Source organism: Oryctolagus cuniculus, chromosome 6 (genome assembly GCF_964237555.1).
Source record: "Oryctolagus cuniculus chromosome 6, mOryCun1.1, whole genome shotgun sequence".
NCBI lineage: Eukaryota > Metazoa > Chordata > Mammalia > Lagomorpha > Leporidae > Oryctolagus > Oryctolagus cuniculus.
Window position 1 is genome coordinate 131,768,527 of NC_091437.1, and position 25,433 is coordinate 131,793,959.

A 25,433-nucleotide genomic window follows, 5' to 3' on the forward strand; every position below is an offset into this window, starting at 1 on the left:
AGTACTTTGTTAACTAAAACAAAATATTTTTGCTCATTCTAGTCCAGCAGAATCTAAAGCGATATTTTGAAAAACAATTTGAACTGTCAGAACAAACAAAATTGCCAATGTTCCTTACATGCTGAATTTTTAGACATAATGAAAAGAAACAGGGATCGGTGTGTAGGCGGAGTGGGACCAAGGAAGCCGCAGCTGCTCTGACAGACTCGGGCTTTTACATAGGTTTCAGTGGTTGCTCACTGAAAACTAAGGCACATTTGGAAGTTTTGAAGTCAATACCTAGTGAAAAATTAATGATTGAGACAGATGCGCCTTGGTGTGGTATCAAAAGTACACATGCTGGATCAAAATTTATAAAAAACCTCATTTCCCACCTAAAGTAAGAAAATAGACGTTGTATAAAAGACAGAAATGAACCATGCCATATAATTCAAATCCTGGAGATGATGTTGGCAGTAAGAGATGAGGAGCCACTGGAATTAGCCAATATGCTATATAACAACACCATTAAAATACTTTTTCCTGATATTTAATTGGCATGTGTCTTCCATTTTGCATCACATATGTGAAATTTCATGACAAAACTTACTGTAAGCTTCAATAAAGAAAGTTTCTGGACGTTGTTTAAATAAGTATCACTGTACACCATTCTTCATTTTTAACCATAAAAATTATTTATTTGTTTGAAAGGCAGAAGAAGAGGGAGAGAGAAAGAGAGTCATTCAGACAAAGGGAAAGTGAGACAGAGAAGGCTCCCATCCACTGGTTTACTCCTTAAATGTCCGCAATGATAGGGACTGGGCCAGGCTAAAGACAGGAGCTGGGAGTTCAATGTAGGCCTTCCACATGGGTGGCAGGAACCCAACCACTTGAGCTGTAACCTGCTGCCTTCGAGAGTGTGCACTATGAAGAAGCTGGGATCTCAAGCAGAACCCTGCCTCAAACCCTGGCATTCCACTGTGAGATGTGGACATCCTAACCAGCATCTTAACAGCGGAGCCAATACCCACTCTTAGCATACATTTACTGAACATGTGCCATGCGCCATTCTTCATAGTAACTCTATAAAATAAGTCTTATTGTTGTACCCATTTCACAGATGAGAAAACTGAGCATAGGGAAATATAAGTAACTTGTCAAATGTCCCTTCACTGGTAAGTGATAGGGATAGACATTCAAATATAAAGATCTGATTCCAGAGCCTACTCTATAGTCACTATAAAAGCTCAAAAATCACATTCATAAAGGTTAAACAGTTAACTCACACAACTCCGTAAGATATTCTCAGAAAAAAGGTGAGCTTGAATGTATTCAAGCTTTTGATCTAACAAAAAAATTTTTAGAAGAAAAATAAGTTAGTTAATGGCACATAGAAGCAAACATGCAAATCCAGACTCTTAGACATAGCCCAGGATACTAGTCAGTTTCTGCTGCAAGACAGTGGCATGCAGGAAAAAAAAAAAAGCAAATAAACAAAACCAATGGGGCATTTACTAAGATCCTGCTGGCCAAAGTATGGTCCACTGAGTTCAATTGGCAAAACTGGCAACACCTGGTAGATTAGTAAAACTGTGATGTCTCAGGCCATCCCCAGAACTACTGAATATTCAGATACCCAAGTGATTCATTTGCATATTAAAGTTTAAGGAAGCACTGGTCTCAATGACTAAAGACTTTACAAATTATAATTTATAGAACTTGTTTGGATCATGATGAAACAGACATACTACAAAAACGACACTTCTGCCAGTAGGGTATATTTGGTCATGGATTAGTTCATAGATTCTACCAAGGGATGAGGACTAATTCCATCAGGGATGATAGGGATCATCTAATGGTTTTGAATAAATGTGTGAATCTTTTAAAATTTAGAAATACATATTGAAACATTATGTCTAGAAATCACTATAAAATGTCTTAGCCAAGAAAATAGCAATAAGTAATGCAAATGTGACACAGTTTTGAGAATTGTTGAACATGTGTGATTGGCCATTCTACTCTTCTACTTTTTGATAATGTTTGAAGTTTTCATAATTTTTTTTGAAGACTAAAAGAAATGGGTTTTTGTCATAGGAATTTTATAAATAACTGTAGGAAAAGAGCTTCTTATAGTAAACATGGTTAATCATTTAACAGGATATCAGGAAATCTTTCTCCAAAAGATTTTTAAAATAGGACAAATTCATTGGTCTGGCAAAATTTTATAGTATTTCATTTTGAAGTCCAAAAGAATTAAAAAGCTGTCAAACTCCCATTCTCAAAAACGATTGCTGAGGTAGGTGTTACTCTTATAAAGTTGTAAATAGTTTGGGTCATTGTTCTCATATTTAGTGCCTTAGTTATGATTTCTAAAGAAGCAGCTGATGATATCTCTGTCCTAGCTTTATATTTCCTTTCATGGTATTCTTCACTGGCATTTCATTTTATTATTGACTGATGGAATAAATGCTGAACTACCCACCCATTCAAATCAAGCATTTAATGGTGAGTCCTATACTGATTTCACAGCGTTGAGCTTCTGTGCTTGCAAGTAAGACTAAGACCATTTAATGTTAGGTGATCAATAGGAAACCCTGTAAGCTCATAGGTGTTTGTCATATAGAAAGACATTACTTTCTACTTTGCGTAAACTCCTTAATGTACTTACCCAATGTAAAGTAGACCTTTTTTGTTTGTTTCTGGAAAGGAGAGGGGAATAATTCTACAAGCTGTTAAAAAGCATATCCTTTTGCAAATTATTAATTGGCAGTACTGTGATAACTTATTTTATATATTCTGGATCCTTCCTATAGAAATCTGAGAACAGTTCGCAAAGGCTAAAGTATAAACTCGGCCAGCGTTCTCAGACAGATGAACCACTGATGCCTGACTGGTTTAGTCAGTACCTTATGTTTAAAGATTGAGTGTGTAGGCCAGCAACAATTTGCTTCAGGAAATCTCCCCATTTCAAATCCAAGTAATTTCCTCTAAATGGTTCTATACTTCTTCTACTGGTTTGAACTTGATGAAACGATCTTAAAAGAAAATCGGACTTTTCTTTAGACAAGCCTGTTTCTTTATTAGAAGAAATAAATGTGCAGAATAAGAGTTTAGCAGAGGGGATCTTGGTTCTGACCCTAAAGCAGAGAGTTGCTGACACTCAGTGGCTGCTCCTAGTATTCCTCTAATGATGGTGTTGCCTGTGGTGAGAGACTCTATTTATAGGAAGTCACATTCTTAGATGAGTATGATTTTCTCTATGTGCACACTTGTTTCTCTACCTTTTCCTTATTCTTCCAATCAATGCCTAGTCTTTGTCTCTCTGTTTCCTCCCCTCAAGAGTATCCTCTGCAAAAAAATTTTCTCTATCGCTCCTACTCAGTACGGTCAAAACCTGGTAGTCAAATTGCCATCATTCCTTTGACATTCTGCAAACATGCTCCACATACCCCTCCACCCATCCGCTTGTTTGTTCTGCTACAGTACCCTATTATAATTCGTGGCTATGGAATCGTAATTAGAAAACTTTGTTGTTTTCCCTAGTCTTATTGAAACTAATAAAATTGTTTTTATTATAAAAATATAGCAATGCTTCAAGAAACCTATAACTGATTTGAGAGAAAGCACAGCACCAAGTTTGATAATCCAAAAACTAAGTACTATACACAGCAATTTTATTTCTTTTTCCTGTTTAAAAAGTATATAATCATGTTGAAAGGCCTTTAATGTGTGTATATGTACACGCATCTGTATCAATGTTTGAAATGGATTCTAAAGAGAAATAAGACAATAATATTTAAGGATGATTTTCACCCAAAAAGGTAAGATTAAAGGCAGATATAAAGATAATATGTTACTTTAATTCACTAAGGAAGGAACCAGTGGTTCAAGGGATAATCCAAACAACACATGTACTTAATGAAATTAACTTACAAATGGTGGCACATTCTTCCTCTGTTGGGGCAGAAAGTCAGTTCAAAGTCTATTGAAAAGAATTCCCAAAGACAAAAATGTCTTTGTTTATAAATAATTATTTTTGCACTTCTACTGGCTTTTATATCTTAAAAAGTTGTAAATTAGTTTCCATAGAGTCAGAATCAGCAGACTGGACTTCAGATACTGTGTACTTTTCCACTGCAGTACACACTTTTTTCCCTTAACCATCAGTATTACATATTTAAGTGCATCATACCCTGGTGACTTCCTGCTGTCAACGGGAAGTTCAGGCTCCTTAGGCTCACATGCACAACTTAGCTTAAACCTCTTTCAAATATTTTCTATTATCCAGTACTCTGAATACTACTTTATTCATCCATATATCCGACATATTCCCAAATCCAACAACTCCTCCTAGTCCCTAGTCAATGGGGAATCTAGTTTGTACTATATCTACTCTAACTTGGAATTACTATCCATCCCACTGACATTTATATTTTTTGATCCTTTTTTGTGTATTGACTATTAACTGTGGTCTATAACAATTCTCAAGCCTGAAGGGCATTAGAATTCTCTTGAGGATTTGCTGAAACACAGATTGTTGGGTCCTTCCTATCCATCCTCTTTATTAGTGGATCTGAAATTAAGGCTTAGAATTTGCACTTATAAATTCCCAGATAATGTTGATGCTGCTGGTCTGAGGCCAACCCTATAAGAGTCACCCATTCATATGTCAAAAAACAAATTGAGTTCAAAGATCTAATAAGCTATTTTTTGTTTGTAGCAATTTATTATTCAGGCAGCATCCCATCTGTAAAATAGAAAGAGCCTCAAGGTGTGGGCTTTATAGGCAGAGAAAAGCTAAAGAAACAGAGATAAGGAATAAAAAGCAGATTGGTCAATTCAGAGTTACTTTCCTTATAAAGTTAAAGAAGGGACTTTCTCACCACTGCAGGTTCACTGCGTTTCTTCTGATTGGCTGCTGTGAATCACCTGGTTTTTTGTTTGTTTGTTTGTTTGTTTTGGAAGACTGACCCATTTTCAGCTTTATTATGTAGCACCTAAAGCAAATGACCCCATGCTCTTTTAGTATAGTCTATTGGAGCCTAGTACAGAAATGCTGTCCAACACTCCTATAAATTCAAGAGAAAAAAAACATGTGAAACAACTGCAGAGTAGGAACAAAATTTAAAAAATCAGATGAGAAGATGAAGAAACATATATCCTACTCTTTAGGATTTCACAGTATGATGAACATGTTGAAAGTGGCTCCCCAAAATAACCAAGCTTGAGTTTATTGAAGTAACAAGAGATTCTACTCCACAGAGCCTTCCCAATGCTTAGGAGGATGTGGTGTTGAGGGAACATGGTTGGATTATTTAAGATTTTCAGGTTTGATATATGTAGATCATTCAGTATGGAACTTGGCTAGAATTGGATAAGGATCACGTGTGATCATGCATACATAGTTTAGTACTGATAAAGTTATCAGAAGATTTTAAAGCAAGGGTTTCAAAGAGTTCTAGGATGTAAACTTGGTCCTTGGTCGGTGCTTTCTAATAAAGAGTTGCTTTGTCATTCAGGATGTGCCTGGAATGAACCACAATATAGTAGAATAGTAAAGTGATTTTAATGCAAACAGTTGGCAGGACCAATGGTTTCCATTCTCTGAGACAGATTTAAAAAAATCAGTGTTGTAGGATAAGTGTAATTACAGTATTTATAGAACACTTTGGGAGCAATTACATAAAATCTTATAACCTCCTTGCCATCTGCCACTGCCAATGATTCCAAGAACATGAATGCCTTATTTTGGTTTATCTTTTATATATCAAGGAAAAGACATACTTAACAAGGCCGCATTCCTCCTTGTTTATTTTTTTCTTTCTTAAAACCCCTAGAACTGACATATATACTTTTACATTTATATCTTTTATACAGAAATAATTGGTACTTGTTGAAGACCTACTGGGTAACACATACAATGCAAATATATAATTTCAATGAATTATATTCTAGAGTTTCATGATAATTATAATTATCCCTTTGGTAATACAGATAATGCTCACTGGAATCTTTAGGATAAGCAGATTTCTGGGTAGAGCTCTTTTTGTTTTATATAAAACTCATGATCTCTTCTTTTTGGGAGAAAGTAGTGAGTATGATGATTTTAAGTCAAAGTAATTCTCTATTTAAAAATAATAGAAATAAGTATAGACATTCCCCTTTGGGGGATGGTTTACCTTAAAGATTTTTGGTTTTGTGATGGTATGAACCAATACACTATCAGTAGAAACTGTACTTTGACTAGAATTGGATCTTTTCCCGGGCAAGCACCTGTGTAGAACAGTTGTGTCTGGTGTTGCTGGGCAGTGGCAGTGAGCATAGCTTTCAGTCAGCCCTGTGATCAGGAGGGGAAACACGCAATACTTTCTACAGGGTACAGGGTTGCCAGCACTTTTTAAAGTTATTCAACACTTTATTATAAAATAGGCTTTGTGTTAGATGATTTTGCTGAATGAGGACCAAAATGAAGTGTTCTGAGCATGCCTAAGGTATGATAAGCTAATCTATGATGTTGTCTGGGTTAGGTGTATTAAATGCATTTTTTTATTTTGATGGTTCTAAAATCTGTGATTGTTTATAAGGACATAACACCATCATAAGTCAAGGAGCATGTGTGTGTGTGTGTGTGTGTGTACATATAAACTTATTTGAGAGCAAGGGACAGAGAGCTCCACTTGTTCATACTCTCAAGTGTTCACAATGACTGGGGGTTTAACTCAGTCAAGGTCATCCAGTCTCTTCTGTGGTTATCAAGAACCCAACTACTTGAGCCATCCCTGCTGCCTCCCAGTGCCTGCATTAGCAGGAAACTGGAATCAGGAGCCAAAGTTGTATATCAAACCTATCTCTCAAATATGGAGCTCAGGCATTCCAACTTTTATCTTAACCACTAAGCTACACATCCATCCCTGTATATATTTTTAGAAGTCTAAATTGCAATAAATCTTTACAATGGGAGGTGATTTAACCTGTATCCTTTGAAGGCATAAAAATAACATCTATTACTTTGCAAATCAATATTTAGGAACATCTTAAAGTGAGTAATTTAGATGTTAAATTTACCCTGAGAAAGACAAATTGAGGTTTCTTTTTTTGAAATTCAAATTCTGCAAGTTATTCAATGTTTATACTCAAATCTTGAAGAAATATTATAACTTTTTCTTACTAAATAATGCTCTATGTTTGATCACAATATTTGAAAGAACACCCAACATGCTTTTTACACATTCCAATATCAAATATATGTTATACATATAATAAATGTACTTATATCAAACCAGTGTTCATGTTTTATAAAATCACTGAAAAGTTCATCTCAATATTATTTTACTAAAATTTTTAGAAAACATCTGCATGGATTGTGGTAAAGTTATTACATCAGCATCAGGCTAATGGCATTCACAACATACTAATTTGCTAGCTAAAGAAGCATCATTCTATTAGCAATAACTTATTGCATCTTCTCCCTTTGCCATTTGGACTTCTAACACACCTTTCTTTCATTTGCAGATTTCTCTGTGCTTCTTGCAACTAAATCAAATTGCATGCAAAGGGTACTTCAGAGAGTAGGATTCTTAGATGAGCCTGCATAGCTTTTGAAAGTATTCAGTAAAAATGTGAGGCTGAGACAGCAAGCACGCATAGCTGTGTTGGGAAGTGACAATAGCCTGTTCTATACCTCCACTGTAAATGACATGGAGAGCTATTAAGATCAATGGTAGCATGCTGTTTCCATATAAAACAACTAAAGTACAAATATCAAAGAACACTGAATATTAAACGATGAAATAAGGATTTCTTAAAACAGACTACAGAAGTTTCAGAAGCATGATCTGGTTATGGGGTGCTTAATTTTTCTCAGCATCTTCTAGACCACAGTTTCTCAATGTGTTCACTATTGATATTTGAAGCTGCACAGTTCTTTGTGATGTGGGTGCCTTGAGCACTATAGAATCTTGGATAGTATTTGGCCTCAACCTACTGGATTCCAGTAGCATACCCTCAGTTTGATAACAGATGTATCCTCAGAAACTGCCAAAACTTCTGGAAGTAGGGTTGCCAGATGTAGCAAGTAAAAATAAAGGATGCCCAGCAAAATTTGAATTTTCTGAGATATGTATGTCCTGTGCAACATTTGATATAGACTTCAAAATCATTCATTTGAAATTTAAAACATTCAAATTTACTAGAAGCCTTGATTATCAGGTGAAACTACAGGGGTCAGAGGTGCAAAATACCTGTTATTGAAATGCCATGTTATGTATATATATATATATATATATATGTTTATGTTTATATTTATATATAACAGTTACTGATATATGTATGTATGTATCAGTAGGTTAGGACCAGAACATCTGAGAGACTCTTTACTGATGTGGTTGACAATATCGTCTTCCTTTACATCTTTGACACTAGTAACTTTGTCTACAAAAGAGGACTCCTGAACCTCCCTCAAAGGGTACATTTGAAATTTAAATGGAATAACATATTAAAAAAGCCCATAGTATAATTCTTGGTATTGTAAGAAATTCCGATTTGTTCATCATTGCTATATAATGAGCCCTCACGAGACAGTGGGATATATAATATTTATTGGCCTCAGGACTTAATTGTCCTTAACAAGGTAGAACTATTATGGAAATAACTGGAGCCTTGCAGTGATTCTCAATCTTGCTGCACACAGAAGTCACCTGGGAGTATCCTACCTGGTATCTGTGTCCTAACTCATGGGCAGCAGTGCTTCTTTCTTCTGGGGTGTGACCTGAGCATTGGGATTTTCAAAAGCCCAAATGATATCCTAAAATGTGTAGCTGAGAACCTTCCTTTAAGAGAAAGATATCAGATAATAATTGGACTCTAATAATGAAGAGAAGGAGTAAGCTCAGCTCAAGTTCATCTGATTCTTGGGTTGTAGAAAAGTGAATTGCAGCAAAGTGGAGAAAAGGTAGACATCATTTCCTCCATTCATTCAAACAATATAACATCTGAGTGCCAGGCAGTGTTATAAAGAGTAAAGATAGTCCTTACCTCATTGAATGCTAGTAAGGAGAGATGGTGAGCACATAAGGCATTATAATGTCACTTGAAAAACAAAAATTAAGGCTTATAGAGAGGTGGTACATACCTTACAAACTCAAGCTCTGCCAACTACCTGAGTAGTTTTAATGAGAAAGCAAAATGGAAAGAAACCAGTGTGATTTGACAAGAGTTTCTCTGGATTTATCTATTCAAAGAAACAAAAGTAGAAAGACAAAAAGGAAGAGTGGCACGTAAAATAATAGCAAAGTGTCAAAAAGTGTCTAAACAGTAAGGGAACTGTCTAACTAGGAGCCTTCCTTGCAAAAAGGAAGTCCTACAATAAAGGAGAACAAAGATGGGTCAGGCTCTCTTAAGGAAGTTCTGTGTTGTTACAGATTACTAAAAAGCAGAACAAGTTCAAAGCCTATTTTCCTTTACATTTCTTAATTAGGAATGATCTACTAGAAAGTGTAAAATGAAAATTCGTAGGCTAAGGTAGATCAGAACATGGTTAATGAACATTCCTGTTACTTTGTATGAACTGAAACTTCATGGCACAGAAAAGTGAATTATCACAACATTTTCAAAGAAGCTTTGGTGGTAATCTTACAAGAATGACAAGGTATTATGAAAATTATATTCTCTTCAACAAATGTCAAAATATATAAAATGGCTTAAATACGGTAGAAGTTTATTTCTTGGTCAAGTGCAAAATTGGACTTCCTCAAGAACTCACACACCCAGGTTTCTTCTATCTTGTGGCTCTGCCATCTTTAGAAAATGTATTTGCAGGTTACCACGCTCATCTTCTGAAAGGTAGAAAAAGAACATGGATGGTCACCAGTGGAAGCTCTTGTGGCCAGACCTGTAAATAGCACACATCACGTGTGCAGTCTTTCCACTGGGTAGAAACCAATCGCTTGAACACCCATGACCATAAAGGAAGCTGGAAAATGTAGTGTCCCTATGTATCCAGGACAGGGAAGAATCAGATTGCTGACAACTAAGCATTCACTACTAGGATAATGAGAGATCTGCCAGAAAACTGCTGTTAGATACAAATCCAAATTTCAAAAAATGGGGTTTGAAATGGAGTTAAAGGATATAGAAACCTCTTGCACTTGCCTTGTGACTCTTCTTGCCCATATCTCATTAAATATTTTTATGAACAACTTGAATAGAAACAAATTTGTCTCTGAATTACAAAACTGCCTCAGCATTTTAGAATATAAGTCATCAGAATTTTTCTGAAAAGTGCCAGAGAGTAAATATTTTAGGCTTTTTGGGCCATAAGGTCTCTGACATAACTAGTTAACTCTGTTATTATAGCTTCAAAGCATGTAGACATGACATAAATAAATGAGCATGGCTATCTTCCAATAAAACCACATTTATAAAAACAGGTGGCAGGCCAGATTTGATCCATAGGCCATGGTCTGTCATTCCCTAGTCTAGAAGAACAGTCTGAAATCTGAAGGCAATTAATCTAAATTTGCTCATTCAAAGCCAAGGAACAATGAGTCTAACATATGTCCCATCTAATCATAGAAGAGCTCTGAGATAGGCGCTATTTTCTCTCATTTAAGAGAAAAGAAAACAAAATCTTAATAAATAAATTGTTAAAAGTTTTATTTCTCAATATATCTCTTGCTTATAATACCTATCCTATTCTGGGTGAGATTAGGGGCTCTGATCCACATAGTGACACAGGGATCCAGCCTGATTCAGGATCTGCCTTCTGAAGCATGTCATATTATGGATTGCCGGGGCAGGAACACGGCATCTGCAATGCAAAACGTTTGTTGTTTTAGCCAGATACTGTTCTTTACACATGTGTATAAGTCACACTTGTCGGCCGGCGCCGCGGCTCACTAGGCTAATCCTCCGCCTAGCGGCGCCGGCACACCGGGTTCTAGTCCCGGTTGGGGCGCCGGATTCTGTCCCGGTTGCCCCTCTTCCAGGCCAGCCCTCTGCTGTGGCCAGGGAGTGCAGTGGAGGATGGCCCAGGTGCTTGGGCCCTGCACCCCATGGGAGACCAGGAAAAGCACCTGGCTCCTGGATCCTGCCATCGGATCAGCGCGGTGCGCCGGCCGCATCGCGCTGGCCGCGGTGGCCATTGGAGGGTGAACCAACGGCAAAGGAAGACCTTTCTCTCTGTCTCTCTCTCTCACTGTCCACTCTGCCTGTCAAAAAAAAAATAAAAAATAAAAAAAAATAAAAAAAATAAAATAAGTCACACTTGTCATTTCTGCTCAATCATTTCTAGAGCTAGTTTTGTGGCCCAATATCAGAAATTAGTGTGTAACTCATATGAACTATATATTAGTAAAAACATTTGGAACAATTATCAAGTAGCAAATCTCAAATATGGCTCATGATTGAAAAAAGGCAAGTTTCTGGGTTTCCACCTTACAACCCTGGAATCAATATCCCTGGGTATAGTTGGGTAATTTGAATTTTCAAAAAACTTTCACAGATCTTTCTTATTATCACAGGAAGCTACTGCTGTGACCAGATGTGCTTTTAAAGCTGAGGAAAGGCAATACTTAGATCTGTGTATTTAGCATTTCTCTGGGGCTGGACTAAAGAGTGAAGAAACTAGAAGTAGGAGGTTTCATTACACCACACAATGCTTAAAATTTAAAAAGAAAACATAGATGCCTGGGTTTATATATCATATAGTGTGTCAGCAGGACCAGTTCAACCTGAGGCCTAAAAATGTTGTTAAATACCTGTGTACTTTAAGACTCTCATCCTCACCCCTTCATTTCTGACTCCCAGAAAACCAGTAGGGTAGGTTCAAAGGGGTTGCCAACAAGTCCTTGTTCAGTTCATTCAATAAGTCCTATTGATAGTGTTGACTGTGGAGCCAGCTGAGAACTCAGGTGATTCCCTTGATGGGGGGGCGGCGATGGAAGGGTGGCCCTGTATCTCCCCTGAGAGTTGGCTAGAAGTAGTCATGCACCCCTCAAGCCCATTCTTAGTGTTATTGAATGGCAAGAAACAATTCAAGGACCAGATGTGGGTAAAGGTCAGCAGAGAAGCAAGATTTATTTGTAAGGAAAGAATAAGTACACATTCAAAAAGGAGTGTGGGCATACTCAGAAAGAGCTGCACTCAATGAGGTTTGGGGTCATCCCTTGATATGATATGGAGACAATAGGGTGGTGTCTGGGATATGGACTTTAACTGAATATTCATAAAGGGTGGAAATTGGGGTGAACCTTGATTATCACCCTTTTTCTCATTCTTTTTTAGAAGTCTCAGAAATGGCATGGCATCAGGTGCATGATGGAAGTAGGAATGTCAGCTGTGAAATTTTATTATAATGACCTTATAATTAGCTAAAGTCCATCTGTGTGACAGAGATGGAGGTCATACTGGTTATTTTTGGCTGGCACATGTTCTTTTTTTTTTTAAGATTTATTTATTTTACTTGAAAGTCAGAGTTACACAGAGAGGGAGAGGGAGAGAGGGAAAGAGAGGGAGAAAGAGAGGTCTTCCATCTGCTGGTTCACTCCCCAGTTGGCCGCAATGGCCAGAACTGCACCGATCCAAAGCTAGGAGCCAGGAGCCTCCTTCAGGTCTTTCACACTGGTGCAGGGGCCCAAGGAGTTGGGCTATCTTCTACTGCTTTCCTAGGCCACAGCAGAGAGCTGGATTGGAAGTGGAGCAGCCAGGACTCGAACCGGCGCCCATATGGGATGCTGGCACTGCAGGTGGCAGCTTTACCTGCTATGCCACAGCGCCACCCTGGCACAGGTTCTAAGCAGCAGTTTCATGGAAGCTGGGGTTTTCTGTTGCACAGAAAGTAGGTACTGCAGGGAGGGGCCGGGGACTTCAGCTCCTCCTTGCTAGTTACCACCTTACCTACATCATTAGGGCAGCATATATTTGAGTTTTTAATATGGTTATAATGCTGTGTCTGCTGCTTTCCTGAAAGACTAGGAATTAAAAGATCTATAACAGGAGAAAGTGACAGTACATGATTCTTTTAAAAAATCAAAGCTATCTGGTCAATGCTGGATCATTGCAAGATTGGTGGTCCTGATTTGAATTTCTCTTCTGATAACCTGGCTGCTTTTGGCTAACTTACCTGGCACTGTTAATATCTCTCCCAAATAGAGTTTGGGTTGGGGAGGAGGGGACTCAGGCAACCCCCGTACACCTTGGGAAGAGGAATAGGTTTTTCTCCCCTGAAATGCTATGCTCAACACTCACAAGTTTGCTGCTCATGACCATGGCTGAAACAAGTAGAATATTGGTAAAAACTTTACTCTCCTAACACTCTAAGAGAGATGGATGGAGTTATAGGCAGGTTCTCGGTTTTTTGACATGCTTCATTTGTCTTATATTGAAACAACTCCAGATTAATATTCTGGCCCCCTTAACCCCAGGAGAAAAAAAAAACTACTTGATTACCAGCTGAAACCTGAATTTTGATATAAAAGTATCTGATAACTGACAACATATTCTTAAATTATTTTGCCATTTCTCTTCCCTATTTTCCCCTACTTTTCTCTTACCTTAAAAGTACAAAGCAATGGGAATAGGAGAGGTAGGAGGAAAAAGGGTGGAAATGTGGGTGGGAAGGTGGGTATGATAGAAATAATCACTATGTTCCGTAAGTTGTATTTATGAAATACGTGAAGTTTGGATTCCTTAGATAAAATGTTTCTGGTAAAAAAATACAAAGCAAATGTAGGGAAAATATTTATAATAATTCTAATCTAAAACCTCTCCAAAAATTTATTTTAAATGACTTTATGACTAAATATGACTTTAAATATCTAATATTAATATGTAAAATTAATATATTAAAATAGAACATTTAACTAATAAAATCTAAGTGTGCACTTATCAGCTTTCCATATTAAGAATAAGCATCCACATTAAATTCAATTACTATAAGAAGTCTCAGCAACACGTGAAGCCCTGTTATAGAATTAAGAGGGGAAAAGAAATGGAAAAAGGTTAGAAAGGCAGCATTCAGATGTATGCAGAAGCAGAAGGTAAGACTACCTCCTGTCTATGTGCACAATTCCACTTGTAGATACACAGTTCTACCCAAGCCCTACAGGAAGGGCAGGCAGAAAAGAAACCTTCAGTAGAAAGAGAATCAGAATGTTCATCTTCAAAATGTTAACACTCTTCTTTGAAGTTTCCAATGAGCTATTATCCCTAAAGACTTCTAAGTTTCGTTGAGTTTTCACAATTTTAGGCCTAAATGGTAGTATGATCTTTGGCAGCTGCTCAATGAGCTGAGTGAAATTAATACAATAATTGCCACATTTCAGGTATAGATTATTTTGGGCTGTAATTATACAATTGTAATTATAATTTTCAAGAGAATATAAAAATAGTACTGAAATAATTCCATGGTACATTGATGTGAGTTATTGTGACCTAACTTTTAATTACAAATCTTTTTTTTTTTTTTTTTTTTTTTTTTTTTTTTTTTTTGACAGGCAGAGTGGACAGTGAGAGAGAGAGAGAAAGGTCTTCCTTTTGCCGTTGGTTCACCCTCCAATGGCCGCCGCTGCAGCCGGCGCACCGCGCTGATCCGATGGCAGGAGCCAGGATCCAGGTGCTTTTCCTGGTCTCCCATGGGGTGCAGGGCCCAAGCACCTGGGCCATCCTCCACTGCACTCCCTGGCCATAGCAGAGAGCTGGCCTGGAAGAGGGGCAACCGGGACAGAATCCGGCGCCCTGACCGGGACTAGAACCCGGTGTGCCGGCACCGCAAGGTGGAGGATTAGCCTATTGAGCCACGGCGCCGGCCTTAATTACAAATCTTAATGATCATATGGCTAGGTCCTTGTTTGGCTTGACTGTCATGTAGTGTTTTTCTGACAAGTGTGGGTGTTAACACTTTCTAGACAGCTCTCAGAATTGAAAAAAATTTACTTGGCTTTTAATAGTTTATCATGATTATACCCAGTGTTGGCATCTATTAAAGGAGAATTTTTAAATTTTTAGTTATTTTTATTTACTTAAAAGGCAGAGAGAAATTGATTTTCCATCTGCTGTGTCACTGCCTGAATGCCTAAAACAGCCAGGGGCTGGACCAGACCAAAGCCAGGATCTTGTAACTTAATCTGGGTCTCTTATGTGGGTGGCCGGGACCCAAGTACCTGAGCCATCGTCTGTGGACTCCCTGGAAGAGCATCAGCAGGAACCTGGATTGGAAACTGTGTAGAAAGCACTTGAACCTGGCACTCTAATCGGGGATTCATGTGTCCTGAGCAGTGTCTTAACCAGCTGTACCACAATGCCTGCCTCAGAGGGGACTTTTGTTTAAAATCAGTATTACACTCATTCCCACTCTGTTAAAAGGTCATTTTAAAGTTGTATCATACACTTTTCAGTTCTGTAATCATGGTTATATCTAAGCAACAACCTATACTCTTCCTCGCTCTGGTAATTTTGAAAGAGGTGAAGATCTTGTGTTTGATGAGTATGAATGCTGGTATAATAACCCTTTTATCAGAGAAGGAGGCACTTGGGCTTAACACCAATAGTAACTAATTTGTGTACCAAGTTAGGCTTATGTTTCATGACAGATCCATTATACTGACTGTATAATAGATTCATTCCTTGATTTCTTAACACTTCAAATCTTTGAATGTTGCCAGCTTTATTGATTATGTCAGAAGTTCCACTTGTCACATCATAAATTTGAGTGCTTACATTTTTATCCCATGAAATAGTTGCCAGATGGTTATGATTACACTATCTTGACAAAATTATTTTTTCATTCTATTGTCTAATCTAATTGCTCTTTTCTTGGTTTATTATAGCTAGCCTTTTAATGATACCGTAGTTGTCACGTTTACCATTTTGCTTAAAGACTTGAAGATGCATGGGGCTCATATACTTTGATATCTCTGTGTTTTCCCAAGATGCCATAGTTCTGCTTCCATTTTAAATCCTATTATACTCCTAAGATTCAAGAACTTTGTCTTCATTAAAAAGCATTTGCCTCCGGTGCCATGGCTCACTAGGCTAATCCTCCGCCTGCGGTGCCGGCACCCCGGGTTCTAGTCCCAGTAGGGGTGCCGGGTACTAGTCCCGGTTGCTCCTCTTCCAGTCCAGCTCTCTGCTGTGGCCTGGAAGGGCAGCGGAGGATGGCCCAAGAGCTTGGGTCCCTGAACTCGCATGGGAGACTTGGAGGAAGCACCCGGCTCCTGGCTTCGGAACGGCACAGCGCCGGCCGTAGTGGCCATTAGGGGAGTGAATCAATGGAAGGAAGACCTTTCTCTCTGTTTCTCTCTCACTGTCTATAACTCTACCTGTCAAATAATAATAATAAAAAAAAAAGCATTTACCATTATGTAGCCTTTTGTGCTGCTTGATTTTTTTGGATTGTTTTGTTTACCATGCACATATACCTTGTTATATATTGTCTTTGTTATTTTAATCTAGTCAAAAACACTAGGAAAAGGAAAGGTAAGGTAGTTCTATTTATCTGAAAAAAGATGGTTATTATATTTGACACTTAGGGCAAAATGATAATACTTACTGTCTGATTAATTAAAATGTATGTTAAGTCTTCACAAGGATTTTTCCTGACAGAAAATTCTAAATGTATGCCAACAATATTTTAAAACTAGATACCCTGAATTACAACATAATAACATATCATTTCCTCACCCAATTATTTCTTGCTTTGAGCCTCAATAAAAGTCAGAACACAACATTAAAAGTATAACCCGATAAGCTATTTTGATTATTTACCAAGGACTTAATGATTCCAAGTACTCTTCTTAGCATGTTGTTTGTACTATTTTATTAATTCATTTTCAACATGTTTATATTCTTTGTATTTTACAGATAAGGAATCTGAAGGACAGAGAGGCTAGGTCAGTGGCTTCCCATCATACTTCTAGTGAGTGGTAAAGCCAGGATTTGAAGTTGAACTGAGGACTGATGGTCTTAAGGATGAGGCATTGTTGCCTTCTAGGCCAGATCTAGTGACTTCAGGTGACATAACTTGAAATGGGGGTAGTTCTTAGAGAATTAAAAGAAACAATGGCTTTCCTGTTTCTTATGGATGATTGAGAAGTACAGTCTATCTCAAAGTGTTTTTTGGTAGGAGCTGAATGACTGTTAATTCAACATTGGTTACCCAGCAACCTCCCAAATGATGGAATGGACTTGCTGAAAGAAAGGCCTTTTTTGCACTTAAAAAATAATTCTTCATTAGATGATCTTACATCTACCAGTCAAAACATATAGATGTGGATAACTACCTACACTTTATACTGTTTACAGAAATGGAAGAATACCATATGCAGAGTTCTATATCTTGCTTTCCAATTAAATGTACTTCTTCAAGATTCTTCCATGATCAGTTATATCAAGGACTGTCTCATTTTTAATGGCTGAATTATATTCTATAATATGTACATACAACTTCTTTATCCACTCCTTTATTAGTTGCCATTTATAATGTTTTCAATATGTTGATAGTGTAGATAGAAAAATTTTTTGCATCATTTCATTCATCAGTAGGATAAATAACAAGAATCAAAGATGCTGAGTCAAAGGGCATGTGGTTTAAAAATGTTTATAGATTCTACCAAATAGGCCTATAGCGTTGTACCTCTCTTCACTCCCCTACTAGATGAAAGGGCGAGTTTCTACCCAGTCTCACCAAAGTGTTATTAAACATTTTCGCCTTTGCTATTCTGAGGAGAAAAGAGTATTATCAGTCACTGTAACTGGCATTTCTCCTATTAGGAAAGAGGTACATTTCTTTTTCTGCTTATGTTTTTTGCATGCCAAGAGCATGCCTAACTCTTTATTTTCCTCTAAGTTTGATGGTTTTAGCTCTTATATGAATGTCTTTGATCTATTTTGAATTATTTGAATGAACTTTTTTATTTGGTGTAAGGTAAAGGGCTAACTCATTCTTTTCTATGTGGATATCTGGTTGTTCCTGTACTGTCTGTTGGAGGCACTATTATTTCTTTAACTAAATGACATTGACATCTTGTGAGAAATATGTTTGCCAAATATATCATTTGCTAAACACTTCATTCCATTAGATATACCTATTATCTATCCATCTGTCATTACTATGGACTAAAAGATAGAGGAAGCCAAATAGTCTAGGCACCTTGCTTTTTTGGTATTTGAAAGGTAGAGATGCAGAGAGAGAATGAGGGAGCGTGGAAGGGAGGAAGGGAGGGAGGGAGGGAGGGAGAGAGAGAGAGAGAGAGAGAAATCTTCAATCCGCTGTTTTACTCCCCAAATGGTTGCAACTGCCAGGGCTGGGCCAGGCCAAAGCCATGAGCCAGGAGCTTTGTTTTGGTCTCCCACATGGGCACACAGTCCCAATCACTTGGGACAGTCCCATTCACCATATTCTGCTGCTTTCCCAGGTGTATTAGCAGGGATCTGGATCGGAAGTGGAGCAGCCAGTACTTGAACCAGCACCCATATGGGATGCCGGTACTACAGGTAGAGGCTGAGAATTCTACGCCACAGCACTGGCCCTATTATTATATATTTAATTGCTACAGCTTTGTATTCAGTTTTGAAATAGGAAGTGTGAGACTTCCAATTTTTTTTTTTCTTTTAACATTGTACTGACTCTTTGAGGCTCCTCACAAATCTATATGAATTTGAGGATAGGATATTTCATATCTGGAAAGAACACAGTAGGAATTTTGATAGGGGATGTATTACATCTGTAAGTTGATTTGAGAATTGTCATTTTAACAATATTGAGTTTTCTATTGCATATACATTAGATATCTTTCCATTTATTTAGGTCTTTAATTATTTTAGCATTATAGTTTCACTATGAATGTCTTTTTTTTTATTTGACATGACAGGTAGAATTATAGACAGTGAGAGAGACAGACAGAGAGAAAGGTCTTCCTTCCGTTGGTTCACTCCCCAAATGGCCACTACGGCTGACACTGCGCCGATCCGAAGCCAGGAGCCTGGTGCTTCTTCCTGGTCTTCCATGTGGGTTCAGGGGCCCAAGCACTTGGGCCATCCTCCGCTGCCCTCCTGGGCCACAGCAGAGAGCTGGACTGGAAGAAAAGCAACCAGGACTAGCACCCGGCATCCATATGGGATGCCGGTGGCACAGGTGGAAGATTAACCAAGTGAGCCAAGGTGCCAGCACTGTGTATGTCTTGTACCTCCTTGGTTTGGTTTATTTTTAAGTCTTTTAGTCTTTTTGATACTACTTTAAATGGAATTATTTTCTTAATTGCATTTTTTGATTTGGGATGCATTTTTGTAATATATCTATCTTTACAGGAATCACTTTCTAATCACACAAAAACACCTGTGCAGACACTTAATGATCTTTGGAAGTGTAATATCAGCTTGAAAGTGCCATAGCATAGGGGCTTTGTTTTTGCCAGTGCATAGTGTAAATTTGCAAAATGCTGAATGAATGAGCTTGAGTGAGAACTGAAGAGAGGTAGCAAATGTGGATTCAGTAATAGATGGAAAGCTGTCCAGGAATGACTATGAACTGGGCCATAGAAAACACTCAGTTATTTGAAAAGATTCAAATTACACCAAATATGTTTTCTGATAACAATGGAAACTAAGTTAGAAAGCAACAACAGAAAGAAATTTGGCAAACTTGCAAATGTGTGGAAATTAAACAACATACTCCTAAGCAATCAAGTCAAATAATAAATTATAAGGAAAGCTAGAAACTACTGTGAGACAAGTGAAAAAAAATATGATATACCCAAATATGATGTACCAAAATTTGTGGATAAAACTCATGAAAGGTTTAGTTGTAAAGCCCTACTTGAACATTAGAGAAAAAGATCTCTAATCACTAGCCTAATCTTCCACCTTATGAAACTAGCAGGTGTGTGGGAAGGGGCAAGAAAGAAGATACAGGAAGCAAGCAGGAGGAAGAACACAACAAAGCTCAGCATGCATGTTAAAGAAATAGAAAATAGAAAAGCCCTAGAGAAAATAAACCAAAAGTTTGCTCTTTGCAAAGATCAGCAAGATTGACAAACCTTAAGCAAGACTGACAGGAGTAGGGGGAGGGAGAGATGACTGAAATACCATACTAAAAGTAGGATAAAAGAACCAATGTCACTACTGATCTTACAGAAACTAATAGGATTTAAGAGAATACCATGAGTGACAAATTAGATGACATATATTAAATGGACAAATTCCCAGGAAGGCAAAAATGACCAAACTGAGTCAAGAAAAATAGAAAATCTGTATAGATATATAAGAAGTAAAATGTTATAGTAATCAAAAATTTTCTCCAAAAAGAAAAGCCCAGGCTCAGCTGTCTTCAATTATGATTCTAAACATTTAAAGAAGTCTTGATACTAATTCTTCAAAAAATCTTTCCCAAACTAGGATAGAATGGAACAATTCCCAACTCATTCTGAGAGACAAGTATTGCCCTAATACCAAACCCAGAAAAGGACTTCACAGGATAAGAAAATTATAGACCACCTATAATACGTATTATAGACATAGACCAAAAATTCTCAAAAAAATACAGACTATATCTAACAAAATATAAACCATTCCATTCCATTCCTGAGTTTATTCAAGGAAGGTAAGGTATGTTTAACAAACTATTGATTAATGTAAACACAGAATAAAGGATAAGCAAAAAAAAAAAAAAAAGGCTGTCTGAATCATAGCAGAAAATATAATTGTCAAAATAAAATATCTTTTTATCATAATCCATTCAAAAATTAGGACAAGACTGGTACATCCTAAACCTACAGAAACATCCTAAACAAACAACAAGAAATAAAAAAAAAAAAAAAAAAAAAAAAAAAAACCTCTAGAGCTCATATCATACTTAATGGTAACAAATTGAATGTTTTTCCTCCAAATTCAGTAACAAAACAATGATATCAGCTCTTGCAACATCTATTTAATATTGTACTGGAAGTTGTAACCAGGGCAAGTAGTCTAGAAAAGGAAACATAAGACATGTGGATTGGAAAGGAAACATAGATCAGCTGTTGTTTTGGGCTGCAGGTAGGACTGGGAAGTTACTACAAATGAGAAAGAGCTTGAAATGAAGAAAAATAAAAGGGAGGGGATAAAGAGATTTCTTTTTGAGGTGATGGAAATGTCCAAAGATTAGATTTTGGTGATGGTTTCAGAACAGCATAAGTAGAGTAATAGCAGAAATTTACAAATGTTTTACCATATTATATATTTTTAAGGAATTTATTAATATATTAGATTTCAGGGTCATAACAAATGCATGATAATTATTACAACATAATTCTCAAGAATTGTACACTTTAAACAGGTGGATTTGGGGGCCGGCGCTGTTGGCACAGTGGGTTAAAGCCCTGGCCTGAAGTGCCGGCATCCCATATGGGCGCCAGTTCTAGTCCCGGTGCTCCCCTTCCGATCCAGCTCTCTGCTATGGCCTGGGAAAGCAGCAAAAGATGGCCCAAGTCCTTGGGCCCCTGCACACACATGGGAGACCTGGAAGAAGCTCCTGACTTCGGATTGGCGCAGCTCCGGCCCTTGGGGCCATCTGGGGAGTGAACCAGTGGATGGAAGATCTACCTGTCTCTTCCTCTCTCTGTAACTCTTTCAAATAAATAAAATAAATATAAAAAATAAATAAAAATAAACAGGTGAATTTGATGATACATATAAAAATTGTATATAAATAAAGCTATTTAAAAATCAGGTAAAGAGTAACCTTGAGTAAGCACCCATTGTATATAAACAAAAGTTGATTTTAGTTTTATTGACTTTTGTTTATTTGAAGGGTAGAGTGACCAAAAGACAGAGGGTTTTTCCATCCATGTGTTCACTGCCCTCCCCCTCAAATGCCTACAATGGCTGGGAGCTTGCAAGGCCAGGCTGGAGCCCTGGGTCTCCACAACTCCATCTAGGTCCCCCACAAGGGTAGCAGGGACCCAAATACTTACTTGCATTAGCAGATTTATGAGAAGAGGAGTTGGTGACTCCAAAATGGGATGCAGGTGTCCTAGGCAATGTCTTAACCATATGCCAAAAGGCCCATCCAGTATATTATTTTTTAAGGATGCCAGGGATTTACATGGCTGGTATGGGTAGAATAAGAAGAAAGGAATTATAGGAAAGGGGAAAAGAAAGTATATAACAAAGAATAGTAAGGCTGGCATGTCATAGAAAATGCAAGATGAAGCACGGACAGGAATAAGGATATTTTTCCTACAAAGGAAAGATCTGTGGACGAGAATATATACAGATTAAAGAGAAAAAGAGAAAAGTGACTTGTCATATTTGATGGCCAATGATTTCTGGATCCTGCCGAAGACAAAGTAGCATGTTCTTCTGATGAATTTGATAACTTCAGGAAGATGATGACAGGTTCAGACAAAAATGTAGAGAATAAGAAAGCTGACTACATGAATAAAAGGATTTTGTAAACACTTGTGCTCAGCTGAGTTTAAATCAAAATTTGTAAAGCACTCAGTCTTCTAGGTTACACCTTTTTCTCCAATACCATTTTCCTTCCTTAAAACAGAAGAAAAAACTGATGGGTTAACTAATTTGTGTTTGAACTGGTAGACTGCAGGTTTCTGCTAAGGCTGAATATCAAAGTGCAGATTTAATCAACTATGAAAGACTGAAAACACTGGATGTTTTTGTGTTTTTCACAAACCAAACACCAAATCTCAAGAAGAGGTGAAGCATGCTTCAGGAAAAGAATCCCCATTTAGTCCATCAGAATCACTAGAACTCCTTTAAAAGGGATTTTAAGCAGTACTGGGCCTCTCGCAGAACTTAGAAGTGGTGCTGTGCACGGCCACGCTTTCTTAGGAAGTGGAACCTCGGAAATAACCAGGAGCCATCTGCCGGCCGCTGCAGCCAGGCAGGGATGCTCTCACCAAGGACCTCGTGGCTTACAAACAGCACGGTTATTTCCCAAAGCCCTGGAGTCTGCAAGTCTGGGGCTAGGCGGCTGACATGGTTGGGTCCTTCATGTATTCATGAAATACCTTCATGTATCTTTGAGCCCACGAAAGAAGGCTCTCGGTGCCTGGGAAAACTACCAGAGTGTTAACCCGACGTGACAGGAAGAGGATAACCACGTCTCACGAGACGTAAACTTGAGCGGTGTGTCTGTCCAGCGTCGTCGCTCGTCCCCTGCCCGCTTTCTCCGTGCCTCAACGGCAGGCAGATCGACCCACGAAATCCCCATCACCTCGCCCGGCAGGGCTGGACTCGTGGGTGTTCGAACTCTGACATGAGCTCCCAACACCACGAGGGGCTTCAGATGTGACTACTCCCCTCCCCCAACACACACACGGACTTCTCGCCGGGATCTGCAACCCCGCTTCAGCTTCAGGTTCCCAAACTCCAAGCAACTGCCGTCCAAGCCTCCCCTGGGCCGCCTTCACCCCCCAACACTCTGCCCGCAGGCCGCGGGGCCCGCCTGGCCCCTTTCCCTGGCAGTCCAGAAAGTCCTGTCTGTGCCGGACGGGGCGGGGCGGGGCGGGGCGGGGCGGGGCAGGCCTGCTCCACCAGAGCGCGGCGGACCGCGGGGTGGGGTGGTGGGGGGTGAGCGAACAGGACCCGCCAAGCCCCTCTAAAAGCCGCCGGCCTTCCGACCCCGAGTCTGTTCCAGGTAAAGTATTCCAGTTCGCAAGAAAAGTTTTTCCGGAATGCAGGTTCAGAAGCAACAAAGAAAACTTTTCGAAAACTTTCGTCCCTCTTCCGCTCCCCCCCGGCGTGTCTTTCATTGTTGGTCCGCCCCGGGGCCAAGCGAGGGGCGTCCCTCCCCCTCCCCTTCCCCCTCCCCGCCCCCTGTGAGGCGCGCGGAGCCACCGCGCCCGGGTTGGGTCGGACCGGCGGGAGGGCCGGCGCGCTTTCTGTGGCGGCTGCCGCAGAAACCGTCGACCTCTTCGGCCCCTGCCCCGCGGCCTGCCCCACGACAGCATGGACTACTTGACCACGTTCACGGGGAAGAGCGGGCGCCTTCTGCGGGGCACGGCCAACCGCCTGTGGGGGCTCGGGGGTGGCGGCGAAGCCCGGCAGGTGCGCTTCGAGGATTACCTGAGGGAGCCCGCCAAAGGGGACCCCGGGTGCCGGTCTCCGCCCCACCGGCCCCCGGCGCCATCCAGCCCGGAGGGACCTGGTGAGCCCACCCTCCCGAAGTCTCCCTCGCGGCGGACCCGTGCTGAGGGGGCGGGGGCGGCGGCGGCGGCGGCGGCGGCGGCGGCGGCGGCGGCGGTGGCTGGGGTGCGCGGCCTGGCGTTGGCAGGTGTGCCGGAGCCGGGGTCCCTGCCGCGGCCCGGGTGGCAGCGGGACGGGGGTGAGGAAGGAGGGACTAGCACGGCCCCGGGGACGGTCGACTTTCTACTGCGTGGTGGCTCTTCCTGCTGTGCTCTTCCTGCTTTCCTGCCCCCGTCAGATTTCACGGGTAGGATCCTTGCTTTTGCCCTCTCCCGCTGGGAGGTGAATCGGTTCTGAAGTCCTTGGTATTTGGAAACATTAAGAACGCCTTGCCTGCTGTTTTTTGTTGGGGGTCATTGTTATTCATGTTGATACTTGCCAATTGTTCAGATTCACTTCCTGACTTAAAAATAAGAAACCAAATACTAACTTTGGAAAGGACAACGTTGTCGTACTTGCCCTGGAACTGGTTGAATTTTGCGTCATATACTTTGAAAGCTGAGTGTTGGGTCGGTTTTCTTTCATCACAGTGGCTTTGTACAATTGAGACAGAAATCAGTCATAATGGCATGAAAATGATAGTTTACAGAATTTTTTAAAGCGCTGCATAATGCAGATGGTAGCTTTTCCAGTGTCCTTGGCTTCCTTTTAAGTTAATAGGTAGCAGACCGCATAGTAATTTATATATATGGTACTTGTTTTAAAATGTGTTTAGGGGTTATGAGAGTATGTGAGCATTAGAGAGTTTAGAAAACAGAGAAAAGTCTAAAAAATTTGCATGGAACTTCGTGGCCTGCTCATCATTTTAAAGCAGGGAAAAAGTGAGGACATCTGTTGATCTGTGTGTCTAGGTAGGTCATTTAAACATTGAAGAAATTTGACTATTGAAATCTAATTTTCACATGATCTGTTTTCAATACGTTTTCCTGAGTTTGCATAATGTATCTTCTGTCTTTAGGGGAATTGCTGTTAGGGAACTAAAAAATGGAAGAGTGGGGGGGGGGCATTTAACCTCTTCCCTACCCCCCCCCCCCCGCATTAACCAGGTGCAGAGCCCTCTTAAAATGTGGGACTAGAGATGAGGAAGGGATTTTTCTTAAAGTGTTTGAATTAAGGATTTTTAAGAAATGAGTTTTAAGTTGCCTAATTGAAAATATGTGGTCTGTTCCCAGCCTCTAGCTAGATAAAATATTGAGAAATATGTGGGGTAATTTGACTAGAATGAATATGAATAAATTATTTAATAGACTCACACATACACATCCAGTTCATCCATT

The 25,433-nt window shown here is 39.4% G+C and overlaps 1 protein-coding gene and 1 pseudogene across 11 annotated transcripts in view; both read left to right on the plus strand.

The window, feature by feature from the left end:
- Positions 1 to 11,231, plus strand: part of LOC100345668 (deoxyribonuclease TATDN1-like) — a 29,641-nt pseudogene extending 18,410 nt beyond the window's left edge.
- Positions 1 to 25,433, plus strand: part of OXR1 (oxidation resistance 1) — an 825,596-nt gene that overhangs the window by 680,580 nt on the left and 119,583 nt on the right. For 2 of the 11 annotated variants that reach the window (XM_008255823.4, XM_051844760.2), the window contains exon 1: positions 23,789 to 24,018. The exons of 5 other annotated variants lie outside the window; for them this stretch is intronic. Coding sequence is in view for 2 of the 6 variants with exons in the window: in XM_008255817.4 (XP_008254039.1) it covers positions 23,920 to 24,118 (199 nt within the window). In the remaining 4 variants the exon portion in view is untranslated. Of the gene's footprint in view, positions 1 to 23,492; positions 23,609 to 23,772; positions 24,119 to 24,239; positions 24,404 to 25,433 lie in introns of those variants that run through there. 4 more of the 11 variants (XM_008255821.4, XM_008255817.4, XM_002710729.5 and 1 more) reach the window with 4 other exon arrangements.